Source organism: Parambassis ranga, chromosome 1 (assembly GCF_900634625.1).
Source record: "Parambassis ranga chromosome 1, fParRan2.1, whole genome shotgun sequence".
NCBI classification, from domain to species: domain Eukaryota; kingdom Metazoa; phylum Chordata; class Actinopteri; family Ambassidae; genus Parambassis; species Parambassis ranga.
The window spans coordinates 16,749,812-16,769,391 of record NC_041022.1 but is presented as its reverse complement, the minus strand read 5'-3'; the positions used below and the strand labels follow the sequence as shown (position 1 = coordinate 16,769,391).

The window sequence follows — 19,580 nt, the reverse complement described above, 5'->3', positions numbered from 1 at the left end:
AACAATATGCTAAAGTCCACCTTCTTGTCAGAGTCAGACTTTAACCCCATTACATACAGACACATGGTCACAATCTGAAGCCAAAGAGCGCACACTGGTGTCAGTTTTCTGTGTGTAAGTCTCAAACCACACAGGAGAAAGAAGTCAATCTCAACTGTAATGAAAATGCAAATGGTCTCTCTTGTGTCGACCTGTGCTGTCAATCAGCGTCACAATACTTCATTTCCTTTCAGCCTCTCACAAAACAGCTACAATCAGCCCGGACGTGACTGGGACAAATCACTCCACCAAGCCTTTTCCATCATTCATCACAGATAAATCAATCTCCCTTATTGTAATGTTCTCTTCACATGCCCATTCTCTATTCAGCCATTGATTTCTGTCATCGCTCCATCAGTCTGGACCGTTTCTTTCAACAGTTTTCTTCCATGCCATCCAGAGGGAGTGTGTGTGTGTGTTTTGGTATAGAAAGGGTTGGTAAAAAAATAAATAAATAATTAAAGCTTGGGGTGAATGGAATGATTAATGATTAGTAATTAACTCCAGACTCTGTTTTCAATTACACTTCAGTGTAATGGATTGTTTTGTGTTTTTGTTTTTTGTGACCAGGTGCAGACTTCCAATTAGGCTGTCTCTGTTTGAAACAAAAACTGAACAGGTCTGAATGAACAAAAGAGCAGGTTATTTCATTGCTCGGTCTAATTTCCGCTCTTTTTCTCCTGTAGTTATCAACTGCAATGGAATCCACTCATCGAAGTTATATGGTACAAATCAATCTGTATTAGCAAGGGTTTGAAAGGTGGGAAGGAATTAGCTCACACACATACTTTCTGACTCATTTAACAAACCAGTAATCAAATTTCTGTATTAAAAAATGTTGTAATGCAAATTTTATGAACTTTAAAATGATGTTTAATGTTGCTTCTTTAAGGGCCTCTGTGGAGGATTAATGTTTGAGTGACGTTGAGTGATTAATTATTATATCTCTAAAACATGTTGGGTTGTTGTTAGCTTGGAATGAGCCCTTGATATCTAAAAAAGAAGAGCAGATCCCATTTCATAGAGTACGCTATGGCACACCACAAAACAAAGGGTCTTTTGCTAAAGTGGGTTCTTTTATATGATTCAATCAGCAGACATATTCACGTCAATCTGCAACCTCACCACTAGATGTCACTATACCCAGCACGCCTGTCCTTTAATTAAACAGTTGCCTACTGAGGTGCATAAAACCAGCTGTTATTATATTTACATTTATGTGCAGTTATATGTTTTTTCATATGAGTTGTGAGAGTTCAAAGTTAATTAAATCAATAAAGCTGCAGATAAAACAATTAAAACTATGAGCCAAAAGCTCATGTATAACACAGTGTAAAACTGGTGGTGACGATTATCTGAAGGTCTGTTGAGGCATCCCTCATCGTCTGCCACTATCCCTCTTTGGTGTATATTGATCATTTCTCTTGCATTTCCTGCTCAAAAAAATTTACCTCATTCTTAATTCTTGTCAATACTCTCCAGTTTACTGTTCACCTATATTCTGTGAACCACTTCTTATCTAGTCCTCATACTTAAAATTTCTTGAATTTATGCCACTCTACTTTTCAGACACATTCCAATAACACCGAGTGTCTCCACCAAAGTCTCCATCGTCCCTCTGTGAACTCTGTTCCACCAGCAGCAGCTTGATTAAGTGCTGACCTTCAGATATTAACAACTAAAATAAACTTGTTCACAGACTGATTAAAAAAGCAGCCCCTCATATATGATATCATGGAAGGTAGTCTGTCTGTATTTCCAGTCTATATTTGTGACTATACTGTAAACATTTGATGCATGCTGTTCAAAATTGGACACAGTCTGAGTTAAGGCAGTCTCCGACTTTAACTGGTGTGTTTGTTCAACAGTAGTACTGCTTACTGTTGAACAAATGACAAGAAAGTAATTTCATACTTGAAGATGCCCTGGGTCTACCATTCACTTCAATTTGAGGCTTTGATTTTGTCACTGAACATTGAATGTTGAAGAGGAGCAAATAGTACCCACAAAAACAACTCTGTGTCCATTCTATGAATATGAAATTGAAGCTGAATCAACTCTTTTAGGCTTGTTGCTTTCGTGACCACACAGCAGTGACAGCTGTCACGGCGGCATGATGAAGACACCCGTGGACATGATTTATGCGGCTGTGGTCTGAAGAACAGGATGTGTGGAGCCACGTTTATATTTTATTTTTGTTGGATGTATTTTTTGTGTAATTTACTTCATGTTGTGACCTGCATCCGTTACTGCATTCTTCTTTTTATTTATTCATTTATTTTGTGGTTCCTCCTGGCTGCCAGATAAAATTGAATTATACCGTGTGGCAGGGTGCATGACATCGATGTGTCTGTTGTCTGCATGTCAGCTCTGCCTTACTTTTATAATGACCTGCATAAATCAGTTTTGGTTGAACTGATGCTCTGATGAGCAAATGGTTTCGACCTTTTTAGGCACCAAAAACAAAGAAAATCAATGTATGCTTCTGTTATAATAGCTTCTCAATCAGCTCACAGCATACATAGCAACATATTTTTCATTTATTTATTTGACCAGAATATACATATATCAGTGCTTCTATTGACACAGATTTAAAGATCCAGATTTTTTTTTGTAGGAAACATTTTGCTCACTGTTTCTTTAGCAAACATTTGAAAATGAGTCATGTAGACTAATTGAGATTAAATAAGGACCACTTAATCATACACAAGACTGTTGAGCCTTGATTAGATTTATAATCACACATCAAATTGTTTTGCTTTTTATCTCTGCTCATCAAATTTGCAGATTTGTTTTGCATGCTCTATCCAGATTTGTTTGGATAAATCATGTTGTAAAAAAAAAAAAAGAAAAATCATGCTTGAGATAATCCATGTGCTGTGCTCTGACATCTGAAAGAGAAGAGGGAATTCTTTAACCCTCACACACACACACCACAAGATTATTAGGACCAATCCTCCAGTGCATGCCTGCTCAGCCTCAGACTGTCTGCTCTTCAGAACAGTTTAGAAACATCAGGCTACCAGCTGTGTACGTTGCCTGCAGCATTAACCAGTGTATGTGTATTTAAACAAACAGAAGATCAAAGAGCAAAATCCTGCTGTGATAAACACACGGTTCATACACGGAGGAATGGTGAAAATCCTTAGTGTTTGTAGAGAATGATAAAAGTGGATGAATGATGTTCAAAAGATAACTTCCCTAAAAACAAAAAAATATATTTATGATCCATAAATACAATGTCTGTGCTGAGACCAACTGTCTTACACCTTCTGAGACTAGTGTCATGTAACTCAGGCTGAAAGCAGCTGTGATCATGATGCAGTCATTCCTCTGACTTGGTCACAGAGGTCATTATATTCTGTGCTGGACTCCGCCTGGAACTGCCTGTTGATGGGTCGTTGGCAGCATAAATATTGCGACCTGATTTGCCAGAACTACATCGATTAACTGACAGATTTATACACAAAGAATTAGATCTGATACAGTCATTTGTCAGGCTCTATAGTGTAAGGGCGCATGTAGTTATGTATCCCTGTATTCACTATTTTGTCTAATTCTGGATGAAAATTGCACAAAGCCAGTAAAGACATGAAGCAGTATATAAACAGGATGAATCACATGTTGTGTTTGTGCATTAATCCAGTGGCCTGGAAGTTGCATTGTAATCATCTGTACATTTCAGGACATCTATCATTTGCTACCAGCAAGCTGGATGGGAAAATCCTTTTTATAAGCATCTGCAACAACAACACATCAGCACCAGTACAGAAAAGTGTGAAAATAAACACGGTGAACATCAGGATGTGTTTTGCTTTCCTTACAGATTGCCTACTACTTCTGTGGCTGAGTTGGCTTTACATATGCTGCTGGTTAGCTCAGCCTCAGGCAAGATTTTGTGTCTATGTAGACAGCTCATTAACAATAGCGACAAGTGCTGCAGGGAGAACTTAACCAACTGAGGGGAAAAAGAACCGGGCTACCAAAAGCTGCCTATAGCTGTGATAGGGCCTGTGACACTGTCTCTACTCTAGAATGTAGCCTTTAAACGTTATGATTAGTTATTCTACTGAAACATAAATGCAAATATCCCACAGATCAATAAAGACGATAAATTAAAATATTTAATTAAAATATTAGTATTTTTACTTTTGTACTTTTGTATTTTTGTGAGTAGATATCACCTTTCCTCTGTTGCATTTGCACAACTGCGTATGCATACATATATGTATGCATACGCATATAGGGGATTGCAATACACTGTGCATACAGAGAGAGAGAGAGAGAGAGAGACACACACACAAACAAACCAAGGTGTAAAAATCCCATGTTTGCTCAGCGGATTCCCGTTGATAGAGCAGAACTATTCCCACAACCCGTAGAGAGGGACAGCCTGCGTGGGTGGTGGGATGTCAGTCAAATCCACATGTACAAGTGCCGGTGATGCATGAAGGGAGTTTGAGATTTCACTGTCATCTTTGGCCTGGTCCCCCTACAGACTCCCCCCTCACCCCTCTGCCTCCATTTCTGCTCCACTGCTCCACTGGCTACAAAGACTGTATAATCTGTGCTCAGACTAAGACTGACTGCAAATCATTTCACTGAACAAATAAGGTGGTCTACAGGTGGCCAGAGAGAAAGTGCTTATTTTGTTTGTTATTTTATTGCCGCCATCTCAGCCTACCATGTATAAACTGTGCTGTATATTTTATATATACAATATGGATTCTGTCTTGTTACTAAAGTGGTTGCCGCTGCAGTACCGCTATCTGCCACTGGGTGCCGCTGATGCGACCTTGTCGCTGTCCGCGGTGCTGAAATGCTTCACACAGGGTTTCCCCTCTTTGTTGCAAGGCAGATACACAATCACAACCGAGGTCCTGATGTTCCCACTTTAACTTAAGAAATATCACTCCACCCATTGTTGCACTATATCCAGCTGAAAAAAAAGAATAATGAATTTCCACCAAACAGCTTTCCCTCATTTCATCTATGGAGAATGAAAGGACTCTCATGAACACATCTGAAGGTCTCAGTTGTAACTCTGTATAGAGATAGCCTTTTGATGAGCTTCACAATAAAGTGGTATTTTATATATAGCTTGCACCATTGTTAGACAAGAACATGGCAGTTAAGTAGCTGGAGTGCTTCTCAAAACTCACAACAGCGTGACTGGGACTAGATGGCGCCATGCAGAAGTAAACGTGGCTGCAGAGGCACCAGACCTTCCGGATCTGTCTAAAACTGTGTCGCTGAATCAGAGTCAAGTCGACAAAAGGAAGCTGCAATAAGACAGGAAATAAAATGACGCTGCCTACAAAATAAAAGCTGTTATTAGCGTGTGTTTACCAGTGAAAAAAACTAAAATCATTTGCTAGCACTGCAGTTCATTGAATTTTGTAATAAAAGAGACTAAGTCAATTGTGGGGTAAAACGCTTTTACTTTAAACAGCCTATTTATGTTGAACTATTTAAATATAATGTTTTGTGTAAAAAGCGAGATAACGATCATTATTATTATTGTTATTATTATTATTAGTAGTAGTAGTTCAGCCATGTGTAGTCGTGTCTCTCTCGGCCTTTATTTTGAAAGGATCAGGCGGATGTTGACGCCTCAGCTGCGCTCAGGCGCCTCTTCAGAAGTGAAACGCTGGCTGACTGGCCACTCTCCGGCGGCGCCGTGAAGTTACACCGTCCACGCAGCTGGCTCTCCTCTTGTGATCTCCTCTCGAGAGATAAAGTGCATTTTTCAGTCGACACGCACTTTTTTCCCTCTCTCGTGTTTCCACGGAACATCTTTTTTTCATAAACTAAAGACTCGGATATCACTCAAACCCGCGGCGACTTCCCCTGATTCACCGTGTGTATCCTCACCGCGGATTGTAAGGCTTTGAAAGACATTTTTTTACGCACGGATAAGGAGATTTGCTGAATGAAACTTTGTACCGATACTCCTGGATGAGTGAAGCAGCACCTCTGGGTGCCGTTTTTGCTGTAGAATAAAGTGCTACGGTGCACCGCTGGATGGGACGCAGATAAGATGTTTGGTCACTTCCAGCTTCAGGTCGGGAGGTTAGCAGCAATGTCAGGGGTCGCACGTTTTGGGAAATGATAACTGGCTGCTGCACCGACGGTAAAATAATGGTCAGAAGATGCCTAGTAACGTTCAAACCGTTCAGGTAAGAGACAAAGAGCTCAGTCTGTGCACACTTTAGCCTCCAGCACCGTGTATGCTCACTGTGTGTTCCTCACTGTCTGCATTCATTTGTCTCCACGCTGAATTGAGGTTTTAGTGTGAGTTGTTTGTGTAGACTTAGCTAAAGGTGTGTGTGTGTCCATGTGCTGTCAGTCACCACAGCAGATGTTTCACTGAGTCAGCCAGATGAATAAGGTCTGGATCCATATGGATAAAGAGACAGCTGTAAGAGCTGCTGTAAATAAGCTGTACAAGCAGCCAGCCGAGCTCTCACTTCTTGCTGCATGGATAGCTCTGTTATCACTGTGTGGCCATGCTTTCTGTGAGCATAGAAAAGCAGGAGGAGGAGGATTTCTTACACATCTTAACCACAGAAGAAACTGATACTTCACAGTCTGTTAAACCGTGTGATCAAAATCTGTTTCATTTGGTTTGCAATGAGAGATATTGACTGATGGTGTAAGAGCTTACTTGGTTTTCTACTTGTCACAGCTGGATTTATTTGGGCAGGGCCGCCACTGCAAAGAAGAAAGTGGCATGTTGTTGATGATTTCTTGAATTATTGCAGCTATTTACCCTGTCAGGCATTCACTCAAGCACATTTGGTTTAGTAGCTCTTTGGTAAAGCTACATTAGGCCTGTTTGTGACAGATATTTAAATCAATGAAACCACATCTCTTTCATTGAGTACTTTGGACAAGAAAAACACTAAGAGAGGTATGACTCCTTTTGGCAACGGACAAAAACCCAGCTCCATGTGGCCTCTCTCTTCATTGCAAGACAATCTGGATTTATTCACAGGTCAATGGAATATCCATGATGACGCTGCAAACATGACACCTGTGTTAGGTCTCAGTATTTTTTGCCTCCATTTAATAACGTTCGTAGTTTTTTTCAAGCCACAAATGACATCTGTTCATAAAAAAGTAAGGGCTGTAACATATCATCATTGGCCTCGGTGTTGGCCTCACCCATTTTACAGTGCAAGATGTTGATGTGACACACCAGACCAAAAAACAAACATGAATATTGTAAAGCAAAAGGTACTAAATAAATAATGGATGGCCATTTTAACAGGTTTACCACAGTATAAAAAAAAAAAACTAAAACATACAACTGGGGCACAGGGACCACCACAGGAGAAGGGAAGGATTTAGGCAGTAAGCCTCCATAATGGTCTACTCGTTTGTTCATATTTGTAAATGGTAATTGACAGATCTGAACATCAAAGTGCCAAAATTCAGCTCATCTGTGGACCGACTTCATAAGATCTGATTTTTTTTTTTCAGAATCTTGGCTAATCTAGGTGCCAGGAAAAGTTTCTTGGAAAGCACCATGACTAACACCTACAGCATGGTTCCTCCACGCCTGGCAGAGCTGCTCTCTTCAAAATCATCTACCTAGAGGCCAAATCTGATAAGTCTATATGTGTGAGGAAGCCAGTTAGCTGATAGCACATCTCTCCCTCTGATCCAATTATGAGAAGCAGTGCATTTACTTTAAGCCGGTTAATTAAAGACTCGTCAGGCAGGACCGGGGCCTAATCCTCTCATATCACCCACCTAGCGCCACTTTGCAAAAACAGCTAAATGATAAGGAAACGATTGCCCTAGGACAGCATCAGCTTCTGCACGCCCACGTGAACTGAAAATCACCGTTTTTTTCCCTCCATCGACCTCTATGTTACGCATGCAGACATATATACACACAGAATTGTTAATTCTCTCATAACTAAAAAGACGAGATAAAAACTGTAAAGCTTTAAATTCAATTATTGTCTCCTGTGTAACCTCTTTATAGTCTCTATCCTATCATAGTGCATTTTCAGTTTTTTTGGAAAATGCACAATAAATAGGTCAGCTGAAGTATTATAATGCTAGATGAAGCCAGTGATTATCAGCGAGCCCCTCTCTTGACCCGATGCTACAGTAACATAGACTGCATTATCCATGCAGGTATTAGTGGATCATGGTCTCATTGATGACAAGTAATCCCTGATGGTATAGGATTGGCTTCACATCAGTAACCAAGTTGCTGTTCTCTGACAATAATGAAGTTGACACATAGAAAATATCTTCTTATTTTTTTATGGAATATTACAGTTTCCTGTGAAAAATGAGAACACACTGTGAATAAGCCTAGATACTGTGATAATGGTTTTCCATGTTTTTAATGAGAATGCCACGTGCAGGAGCCATTTGTATAGCCATGTAAATCATTCTTTTTTTGTTTTTGTAATATTAAAGTCATGCATTTATTAGAAGGAAAAAAAACTAATTTAAAAGACAAAACTTTTGCACAGAGATATGCGAGCTTTTGTACACAATAAGAAAAAAAAAGACCTAATTTCCACTTGTATTCATGCACAAATATCTGTGCTGTAACTAATTTAATCCTGCTCCATCTACAAATGTAATCAAATCTCTCAGCTTCTGTGAAAAACCAAGATAAATGAGCCATTTCACTGTAATGTTTTTTGTTAGGCAGCTATAACCGTGTTTGATGCAACTTATTAGACTGAAGCCATGATGATGTATTCTTTAATATGTCATTATGTTGTAATGCTGCACAAAAGAAGTTTCCTCTTAAAAGAGGCGACACATTGTTGGCTGTCCTTGAAGCCCCCCCCCCCCCCCCCCCCCCCCCCCCCCCCGAGTGTATTATGACTCAGGACAAGACACACTGGCTCTATCTTGGAATACATACTCACCTTGGGGGCTTGCCAAACCACCAAGCTCTATACTTAACAGATTATTCAACATCATCTTGATCCCTGTGGGTCAATCAGATCCCTTCAGCAAATGTTCCTTTAAGTGGCCATTCTTCCTTGCTGTTGATAGGAACTCATTTCTTATGACTTCATCAATATTAAGGGGGTTTTTATCCAGAAGTTTGTGCTGTGTCAGCACTGCAAAACAGTCTGCTTGCACCCGTTACCACAGAAAAATAGCCTTTGCGTGGTGTAAACAGCACAGGCAATGGAAGGCTTTGTACCAAGAGTCCACATCAATAGCTGCTTAGCATTCCAGGTGCTGTCAGTTTTCACACAGGGCTGGGCATTCAAGCAAACAGCTCCTGCCTGGAGAGAAAGCAAAAGTTCTGAATAATTCAGTCATTTGTTATGTTAGGATTCAATTTTTCAAACCTTGAGTGCAGAAGTTAAAAGTTTAAAAAAGGTCAACTCTGTAAGATGGGCCCTAAATTAAAGCTAAGTGAAATGAGATGATTATATCTGTATTTCTTCCATCTTCCATGAGTTCTCTCTTGTGGGGGGTTAGCAGTTGAAGCGTTTTAAAAGTAGGCCTTGACTCTTTAGTCATGGCGGCTGACTGGTATTTTGTCCACTGCATGAGAGTCACAGGCAGCTTTTCCTCTCTGTTTCCCCAAAGAGTCTCAGCATAATAAGATAACCTCTGATCCGTATACATGGAGGAGAGTCACTTAAATAAGGCAGGATTTACCCAGACACAAAAGCCCTGATTTTCAACTCTTTTAAGTCAAAGATCTGATTCTCTCTCACTGTGTCTTTCAAGGTAGAATTGACACAGCGCCTCATTTTTTTTCTCCTTTTTTAAGGTTTTTAGCATTTCCAGTATCAGATTTGCAGGAAAGCAGAAGTCACCATAAAGAGGGCAAAAGTCAGACCTCTACTTTTCATCTCACATAGCTGTGTCATTTTAAAAATGGAATTCCCTGAGAGCTTAATGCATTCTTTCAATACACTCACATACTGTATATATATTCTCACAGTAACGCTGAACCCTGTTTTTGAGTGGGTCAGGACAAAGGGCTGACTGAGACCAGTTGTGTGCTGAAGTTGGCATTTTACGTGGCACTCCCTCCCTCCCTCCCGCCCTCACCTTAAAGCCCCTTCATGTTTCCGCCTGCCTCCTGCCCTCTTTGCGCCCTTTTCTTCCTTTCTGCTCTGTGCACCTCTCATATTACATAAATAATCACATCTATTTTCCCTGCACTTAGGGACAAAGTACTCACCCTTATTTTAGCAGTTGTCCCTAGATGTAAGCCAAGTGATAACATCACAACACTAGTTTGTTTCAAGTGCCCTTTGGCTTCAAGAGTCTACTTTTCTGTGATTGCTGCTCTATTTATGCTCTGCCTTCTAGAATAGCTGCCAGGCTCTCTTGATTTTTCTCTTTCTTTCTTCTTCTTCCTCTTCTGTTTTGCCTCCTTCTTTTCTCACTGTCAATCATTTTGTCCTGCCAAACGTATCCTCTCTAATTGTTTACGGTTGTTTATTGTTCCTTTGCCTGTGCCTTTTCTGCCTTCAAATTGAAAAATCTCACCTTCCACCATCTTCTTTTTGCCTTACTCCTCATCTCATATTCCAGCCACTCTCCCAAAACAACTATTTACCTGCCCTTATCTATTTATATGTCAATCTGTTTTAACTCCCCTTTCATCCATTGCTCCTCTCCTCCCTCTGTGTTGCAGGATATTCGTGGTGGGAATAGGCTTCTTCAGCCTGTGCTTTTTAATGACCTCTCTGGGGGGGCAGTTCTCAGCCAAGAGACTGGGGGACTCCCCTTTCACCATCCGCACAGAAGGTACTGACATGTGCTGTGTGTCTGTGTGCATGTTTGTGTGTTAACAGTTGCCTCACTGAGTTAAGAAGCTGTAATGTCACTGCATATTGTGATGCTGTAACTCTGTGCGGCCCTGCTGGTGCTGTGCTGTCATGTGCTACTTTGTCAAAGCTGCACCACCTGTCATTGAAAACCACACATATAACGGTGCAGTGTGTCAGGATAAGGCATAGAAACCATGAAGTGAATGCAGGATTTTGCAGAACCAGTGAATGTGTGAAACATTACATTCTTAACCTTCAGCAGTAAAGCTGCTTTTTTTGTGGAGTCCATGGTGATGTGTTCAGTGTTGGACGACCTAATGGTCTCTGCTATCACACCAGCTAACTTGTTACCAGATTGCCACCAATTAGCTGATGGTAGCTGACAGCTAGAAATGGTTTCATCTGAGTGGCTAAATGGTATGAATGCATTGATCCAGGGCAGCCCATCTTCACCAGGAAGACGTGACACGAGGTTGATATTTCAGTCCTTAAAAACGGAACATGTAGCATTATTATTTCTCCAGCAGCATCTCTATGTATTTATGGGGACTTGTCCTGATGGTAGGCAAACATGGTGACCACAGAAGGAAACAGGGTTTCTCTGTAATATGTGTTTAACGTTATGGATTCATGTGTTTTAAGATGGTCTTTACTAAACCCTGTTTTTATCTACCCTTAACCTTGTCTACCCTTAACCAGTAGTTTTTAAAATCAAAGGCAGCTGCAATTAAAAACAAAACTTTTGCGAGACATACTGTATTATCATCCAAATATACATGTGTCTTGTGATTTATGTTTTTTTTACTTTAGCATTGTGTTTTAGGTGATGTTCGGCGCAGTAGTGAAATGCATTGAATATATAGACATTATAAGTTTAAATGTGTCTTACAGAGTTTTGGTTTCATTTGTTTGTTTAAATGACAGTTTATTGTAATGTGCGGTCTTCTACTGCAAAATTCTAAATATATTCTATTTGGCCTGAATTCTTGCACTTAGACTTACCCCACATTCAGACACACAGGCTCTCTTTGGTTCTTGTTTGGCCATAAATAGTACAGGACAGTTTAAAGTATACTTTTTAAACAACTCTTATGCAAACAGGCTCCAGAGATCTCTCTTTGCAATGCAGATGCGTCTTGTGATGATTAAATTGCTAAATTCATTAATTCCTGGTAGTGGCGAGTGGGTGAAATAATAAATCATTAATGAAAAGATCTCAAACATGAACATGATTTAGCAGCTATTCAGAATTTTAATTTGGTGGATTAGAGGCGTCTTTATGTGTTGATTATTTTTTATTATTTTACCTACAAGAAAAGGTTTTCTCTATTCTAATGTGTTTGTAGTATTACTATATATCATTTAAATCTCATTAAGGTATAACAGTAATGTATACGTCTAAATCTTCAGAAGACAGACAGATCATCATATTATTTACTACAGAACTGTTATTCAGACAAACTGTTGCAATGCACATGACTCCCAGGATTAGGAAACATGAGTCTCTCCATCACTTTACCCAGCACACTGATGCTGAAGTCTTTAGTCCAGCAAAGCTGTATCTCACCAGCGAAATGTCATTAATTATACGTTGGCCAGCCAGCAGTATCACATGACCCAGAGCGTAGGCTGACCGCCAATAGCTAAGCTGAAAAAAAGAGTGCTATTGTAATCTCCTGCTGTACAAGGTGTGAAGATTGGAAGTCAGAGGTCATCATGTGGAGGCCACCCGCTTCCCACTGCAGCTGCAGTTAAAATAAGAAATCCTGTGTTCTGAGGGCATTTCAACATGTGTGCAGCATGTGTGTGTGTGTGTGTGAGTGAGTGTATGCTCTGCAGCAACTTTCCATGTGTCAGGTTGCGTGGGCATGAGATGGAGTGTTGCTGTAACTGTGAATCATTCAGGTGTTGGGGTGCGTCACTGAGAAAGATGAACAAGTGAGGATGGAAACTAAGAAAGCGGTGCGCTGATGTGAGGCAAACAGAAACATATTCAAACTCAGGAGCAGTGCGTCTAAGAGAGATAAAGCAACTGAGCGACTGGGGGGCATTTGGGATTACTGTGTTTGTGATAAATTGAGATTACTGTGTTTCTTAGTAAATGTACTTGATTAATCAACCTCTCGTGTGCAGCAGCCTGGGAAGACATCTGGAGCAAGCTCATTAAAAGCTGTGTAGTGTCCAACTGTGCTTACCCATTGGAGTTAACTTTGTGTGTGTGTGTGTGTATCCTTTATGTGCTTAGCCATCATGCTTCCCTGTGCACAAAAGTTGCCCAAATCACTATCATCTACCACGCCTGGCAACATTTGTTTGTGTGCACGTCCCACTGTTCCACCTTCTTTTTTCCCTTTTTGTGCACCTCTGTGGTCTGCTACCTCACACTGTTTTTTGCCATCTCCCTTTGTGTGTATTTGTGCCCGTGTTTATGTGTGTTTGTGATGCGCTGGCAGGAAATTGGCTGTTAAATGGGGCGACAGCAGCAATGTGGGACAAGATTGAAACCAGAGAGACTGAGAGACCGATCCATCTGCTCTCTGCAAAATCAGCCCCGCACAACAACTGGCCCTTTCATTAAGCTGCTACTCACCACCTGCAGAGCAGCACACACACACACATAAGTGCAAATACAAAGTAGATACACACACACAGCAATGTTCCTCTCTTATTTCATAGAGTACATGTCGTTTCTGGCAGACCTTGTGAAAACATGCAGCATTGCCAAGTTAAAAATTTTCAAGCTCAGTTTTTTTGTCACAGTCCAGGCATATTAGGTTACTTTATATTTTTATCGATTGAAATATTCTTCTCTAAAGTTTTGCTCGTATGTAACCTTTTCACTGCAGCCACATAATTTCTAGTTTTGTGATTTTTTTTCCCATTTCTTTTGTATATTAATTTAGTTTTGTAAAATTAACAATAGTTCTGTGACTTGACAAAACATTCCTGGCAACAAAAGGAGCACATTTAAGTTGTTGTAGCTGTAGGTACTGCAGCACTTCTTGATTCAGACAGAGCTGGTAAACAAGACAAGTCCAGTAAAAGTCTTCAACATATCATATCATTGTTTTAAGCTGTTAACCTTAAAAGCTTTCAATTGCAACTCCCAAAAGTGAGAACTGTGGCAGCCGCTCTGGTCAGATGTTATCATTAGCCGAAGCAGCTGCAGTGCAGAGCTGTCAGTGGAGGCATTAGGTGGTGTCAGCCCAGTATCAAAACACCAGCCAACCATTATGGTCTTTTTAGATGTATTTTTTATTTCAGTCACAAACAGTTCACAGCTCTACAAGGACAACATTTTAGTTAAAGATCAGGCCTAGAGAGAGAAACCGCTCATCTCATGAGATACATATATTTTAATTGTATGCAAAGCTCTTAAAGTGTTGAATGAAGCTGCTCCAGATGTCCAGGAGGTGTTTTGACAGGACTCCTAGTCATTTTAAAGTGCAGAATATTGGTCTCTATAGCTAATTTTCAGCTTTGTGACATAGTTAAGACTTTGAATGACGGCTCACATCACAAGTTGTCAGCCTCACACTCTACCCACACTTTTTTCCTTATTTTTTGGATTAGTGGAGAGTTAGGTGGATGGAGGCACAGCTCAGCTGCCACACTGGGCTTTGAAACCACTCTCAGGAGTGACAGTCTCTATGAATAATGATGCATTTTAGCACTCCTGGTCAGAATATTATTACATATTGTACAGGCCAAAGAGCTGATCTCTCTTTTTCCACTGATCTGCTGTTAATGTTTTCAGTTATGCTTCTCATTGCTTTATTTCCAAATGAAGAAATAAGGTTCTTTTGTCTTGACACTTTCCACAGCTGATCTCTGTGAGCTCAGTCAGTGTTTTCTTAAAGATGAGTTTAGGGATTTTTAGTCTTTCATGCACAGGTGACAGTGGGGGCTAAAGAGGACGAGAATAGTTTTAGTCACTGTCTTTTGTTTCCTCCAGTACGCCTGACTCAGCAGCAGTTATTTAAAGCCAAGATGAGTTGGCTCTAAGACCATCATGAAGACAAACAAACACGTTGCTTTTCTCTGGAAAAAATCAAATTTACGGGATTTCATCTCACATTGTGTGTCAGTCATTTTTACACAGATATTAGCTTGCTGTTTGCACCCAATAACAACCAAATTTGTGTAAAGCTTTGTCACCTTAGTGGGAGCTGCGCTGATAGCAATTGTTTGGGTATTAACTGAATTTTATTGCTACCCCTCGCTTCTCTGGATTATCAGCTTCCACTGGAGGTTCAGAGAGCTGGGTTTTCTCTCAAATCCCCTTCTTCCCTCAGTGATTCACTGTGAGCCGTGAGCCGAAGATGGGGAAGGTAGGGGCTCAATAGTGAAAATGAGAAAGTGGAAAGCGAAGAAGGAGATGGAGGAAGAATAGAGATTGTGTGTTTTTGTGTACACTGATTAGGCAAATGCAGGAGATTTCAAGGCGTTGCATTGCTAAGAAAAAAAAAAGATGAAAGTGGGATAAAAAGGTACATAATGAGATTTTTTTCTGTAGATTAAAATACATCCAGCAAAAGGGAGCTCGATCAAAGGCACTTCCTCCAGTCTTAGCAGTGTGCTACTTAAGCAGAGACCCACACAGTTTGGAAACATGTTTCCCACTGCCCTCATTGTCGTATATAGGTGGGTCTTGCAGCTCCATCATTTCTGTTTAACAGCTGCCATCTTAAAAATATCTATCCATAATACAGAATTGAAACCTTGTAATTGTCAAGAGGGGTGCCCTGTTTGGATATGCTGCTGTGCTTAGATCCAAGCAGGGGCCCGAGACTAATGGTTGTTTTACTCGCATTAAACTGAGTTCTGTGATGTTCGTCGGAAAGTTTCCACGCCATCGGTCAGAAAAAGACTCATGCCAGTGTGTCACTTCCCAAAAGACATTTGGTCGTGTCCTTAGAGGACCTCACTGCTGAACTTACACAGATAGAATATAGCTGCAGCGTATACTTGTCATAAAGTGCCCGATTGAATACCTGCGTGTGTGTGTGTCAGTTCATCAGTATGCAGTAGCTGGCACTGGTTAAGCACATCACACACACCCCTGCTCTGTGGTCCCCTTTCATGTTTTTTTTCACACTGAATGTTCATCTCTATCACATACCCCCCACAGTTATGTTTTCTTCCCATCACTTCATGTTGAACAAATCTGGCATGACAATCTTCTGCATGTCGCCGGTGCAAGGTGCAGCAGGGGAGTCACTTGGGAAGTGTACTTTATCAGTTCACTTATAGCCTGTGGAGTCTGAATGGACTGTGTGTGTGGATTTATGGGTTTTTGAACCTTGCTGGATAACATCTCCTGTGAAAGTGCCAAAAATGTAAAATGGTTTAGGAGTGAATGAATGTGTGGCCATGTGTTTAAGTACACAAAAACATTATATATGGGGGATATTGGCTGGTAAACCAGCGACAGTAAGTCTTGTGATTAGGGACAAGGACAATAGGTTTTCTTGGTAGACGGTTACATTAAGAATTTCCTTCAGCGTCCACCACACACTTACCCTGTGAGCGGTCTCCATTCTGCTGACAACACACATTGCTTACACTGCTCTTCTATCACTATAGTTCCACTGCTCCACTGTCCCACACTCTGAAAAAGGATCAGCCCACACATACAGTACCTCCCGAAGCCTGCAAAGCAAGGACCGCCACCGATTGAAACTGATCACATCCTTTCATATGAACAGGTATAACTAGTGAAGACCTTACAGCTCAGGTTGTTTCCCATTGTATTGGATGAGACAGTTAAACCAGCAACAGTCTCTTACACTTCATTACTTTACTTGTCAATGTTTGCAATTATGTATGTGCATATTGGTCCCGCCAGAGTACTCACCATCACGGGGCTGTAAGGATGTAACTCACAAGTCTGAAATGAATTAATCTCTTTTATTCAAATTAGTGACATTATAAATGCATAAATTATACTTGTAGACAGCTTAATCCAAGTCATATGGATAGGATATATTGCTGTATTGCTGCTGTGTCTCTTTGGCAAAGTGAGGCTTCTTAAACTGACCATCTATAAATAATTTGAAATAAAAAAGTCAAGTGTGGCAAAAAAAGAACCAAATGCAGAAATGCAAACTGAGGCATAAAAAAACATTGGTGGGTAAAACATGTTTTTTTTCTCATTGCACACACATTTAATGGGTAATTAGGAGAAAACAAACTATTGCCTTAGGTTCTGATAATAGCTGCCAATTAAAATAAATTAATTGTGCAATTAGTTGGAATTAATCACGACTAATCACTTTTTTCTAATTATGACTGAAGCTTGAATTTGATGTGTAATAATATCTGTAAAATCACAAAATTAATGTGGAATCCAAACATTACTAAAAACAACAATAAAATTATAATTTTTTTTAACTCAGATTGAGCATGTTCATCCTCTCTGCCTGTACAGTATCACATTAAAGGTAACAATGGAAGGTAATATGCAGTTTGCATAAAAGCTTTATTTTAAAATGTTCAGGAGGCACTTGTGTCATACCCCGATATACATATTTTTTTATTTAAGTGTATAAACTTTATTTTAATTTTAACTAATGAGTACAGTATGTTGGTACCTGGGATTCTTCTATTTAACACACCTTCACTATCTGCCTTTAAAAGTGCCCTCACCAACTTTGTTTCCCATCGCTGCAAACATCAGGGCCTTCATTGTGTTGTTCCATCCTTACCCCATTTCTACCACCAATACATATTAATGAAAAAGCCTATCCAATTTCCAAGTAAAGAGGGCCATTGTTCTGACCTAAGTGCTATTACCCCGCTGTAAATGAGAAATTTCTCCATAGCACATTATATTATGGTTATGTCTCGGGGAAGGTTACTCTGCAGCAATATGCTGTCTCAATTACCCGTCCTGCATCAAGCTTCGTCTACAGGTCGCTAGCTCATCATTTCCTCCTCCATAAGCTGGTTATTTTCCCAGGTCCTGATAGTGTCACACTCAAGTGTGGTCACGCCTCCTTCCTGCAGATATACACTAATGGTGCACAGCCATAGCCTACTGTTGCCTGACAGTTTGGGATGACTACTGATTGTATTATGTCTGTGTTAACAACAAATAGCAGCTGTGTTCATCCGGTGTCTTTACTGGTGTGGGCTGATAAAGCCATAAAAGCACATCAAGCATGACTTAAGATTTTTTTTTCTAACCTCAAGCACCTACTTCTCTCTTTTTCATTGTTGTTCTCCTCCTGCTCTCATTCTCTCACATTCTCCCCTTAGAGGTGAATATATTAAATGTCCAGTGTGAGGCTGAATAATTGCAGGGCAGCTGTAGCTTTTCTTTTGTTTCTTCAGCTCACTTCTGCCTATTACCCTGCCATTTTTTTGTTCTGCTTTCACATGCATGCCTATGTTGAATTGGACTATCGCCAGGGCCAAAGAGACTGTTATGTCATCGTCTGAAAAGTGCAGGAGAATTCATTTTGTTGCGCCCTTTTCACCGGTCTGGAAAATGATTGAGCCCTGCTGTTTATCCTGACAAATCTACTCCTAATGTGTAAATTATTGAGATGGAGATGGCATTTAATGGCTTTTTCATGCCTCTGCTTTGTGCTGTCTAAAAAAGACTGATATATGAGTAATGTTTTATTGTCGTTCAGAAGGAACACTATATGTGACTTCACATGCTGCAGACAAATAGGAGATATTGTTGAAAAGCCTTTTACTGCTCTTCAGTTTGTTGTGTATTATACGTGGCTCTGTGGATTGTATCTTTTGGGAAATATACAGCAGTTATAAAACAATGTAGAGAGCTTTTACAGCAATAAATATAACAAAGGTTTTCAATGTTTCTGTCAGCGCCATGAGATGCAGTGATGGAACGATAGATTTTTTTTTTCTACAAAAAAATCCATCACACAGGGCAGCGCCAAGGACAGAAAGTTACAACATTCAGACAGAAATAGAAATGGAATGTCTAATTTTAAGACTTGAGTAGTCATTGCCCAAGGTGTTCCATGGGCATTGTAGCAAGTTGTAAAAATGATGCAGTTGCAAGCATGCATGCAAATTAATAATGAATGATACAGTATTTCAATGATCTGTTCTTTGAACTGACACTCATGCCACAGTGTTACACACTTCGTACCAACTGTATCCAAAAATAAACCTAGTTGTGCTAAAAAATGCTATAAAATCAGAACTAAGCTGATGTGAGAAATTCATGCAGGGGCCATAAATAAATGATGTTACCAACACTGATTGGGGTGCAGTAAATCCTATATTCTCTATGCACTGTATCTAAAGTGCATTGTTGGATACAGTGCTTATGTATCAGTTGAACGCCTATGAGGGCATTAGTGCTATTTCAGGAAACGCTGCAAGGAGGAAGTGACACGTCTCTCAGGGCAGCAGAGATGCAGTGTATAGATGCAGACGGATGAGAAGAAAACAAAGGACGAGAGGGATCGCTCTAATAAGACTTAACTCTGCTTGGCTCCGTTTGGTTCACAGTGCAGTACACGCCCGTTTCATTTGCATCGCTTGCTGCAATCACACTGCAGCTCTCTTCTTATTTTTCATTTCCAACGTTATGTTCCTTCTGCTTGTTTGAGGGCATGCAAAAAGTTAGGAAGTTGGTCATACAATGCCACAAAGCTGTTTTGTGCTGGGCCTCCTTACAGACATATGCTTAAAAAAACGTATTGATTATATGATTATAATCATAATTAGTGTAGAATAGCTAATTGATAAAATATGATCATAAGCCTTCACCTT

The 19,580-nt window shown here is 40.1% G+C and overlaps 1 protein-coding gene across 2 annotated transcripts in view; it reads left to right on the top strand.

The window, feature by feature from the left end:
* Positions 1 to 6,109: 6,109 nt before the first annotated feature.
* LOC114436353 (alpha-1,6-mannosylglycoprotein 6-beta-N-acetylglucosaminyltransferase B-like) overlaps positions 6,110 to 19,580 on the top strand; it is an 84,189-nt gene continuing 70,718 nt past the window's right edge. Inside the window, exons 1-2 of one of the 2 annotated variants that reach the window (XM_028406586.1) lie at positions 6,110 to 6,218; positions 10,688 to 10,800. In XM_028406586.1, coding sequence (XP_028262387.1) covers positions 6,148 to 6,218; positions 10,688 to 10,800 — 184 coding nt within the window. In that variant the 5' untranslated portion in view covers positions 6,110 to 6,147. The remainder of the gene's footprint in view (positions 6,219 to 10,687; positions 10,801 to 19,580) is intronic. The other variant, XM_028406578.1, reaches the window with a different exon arrangement.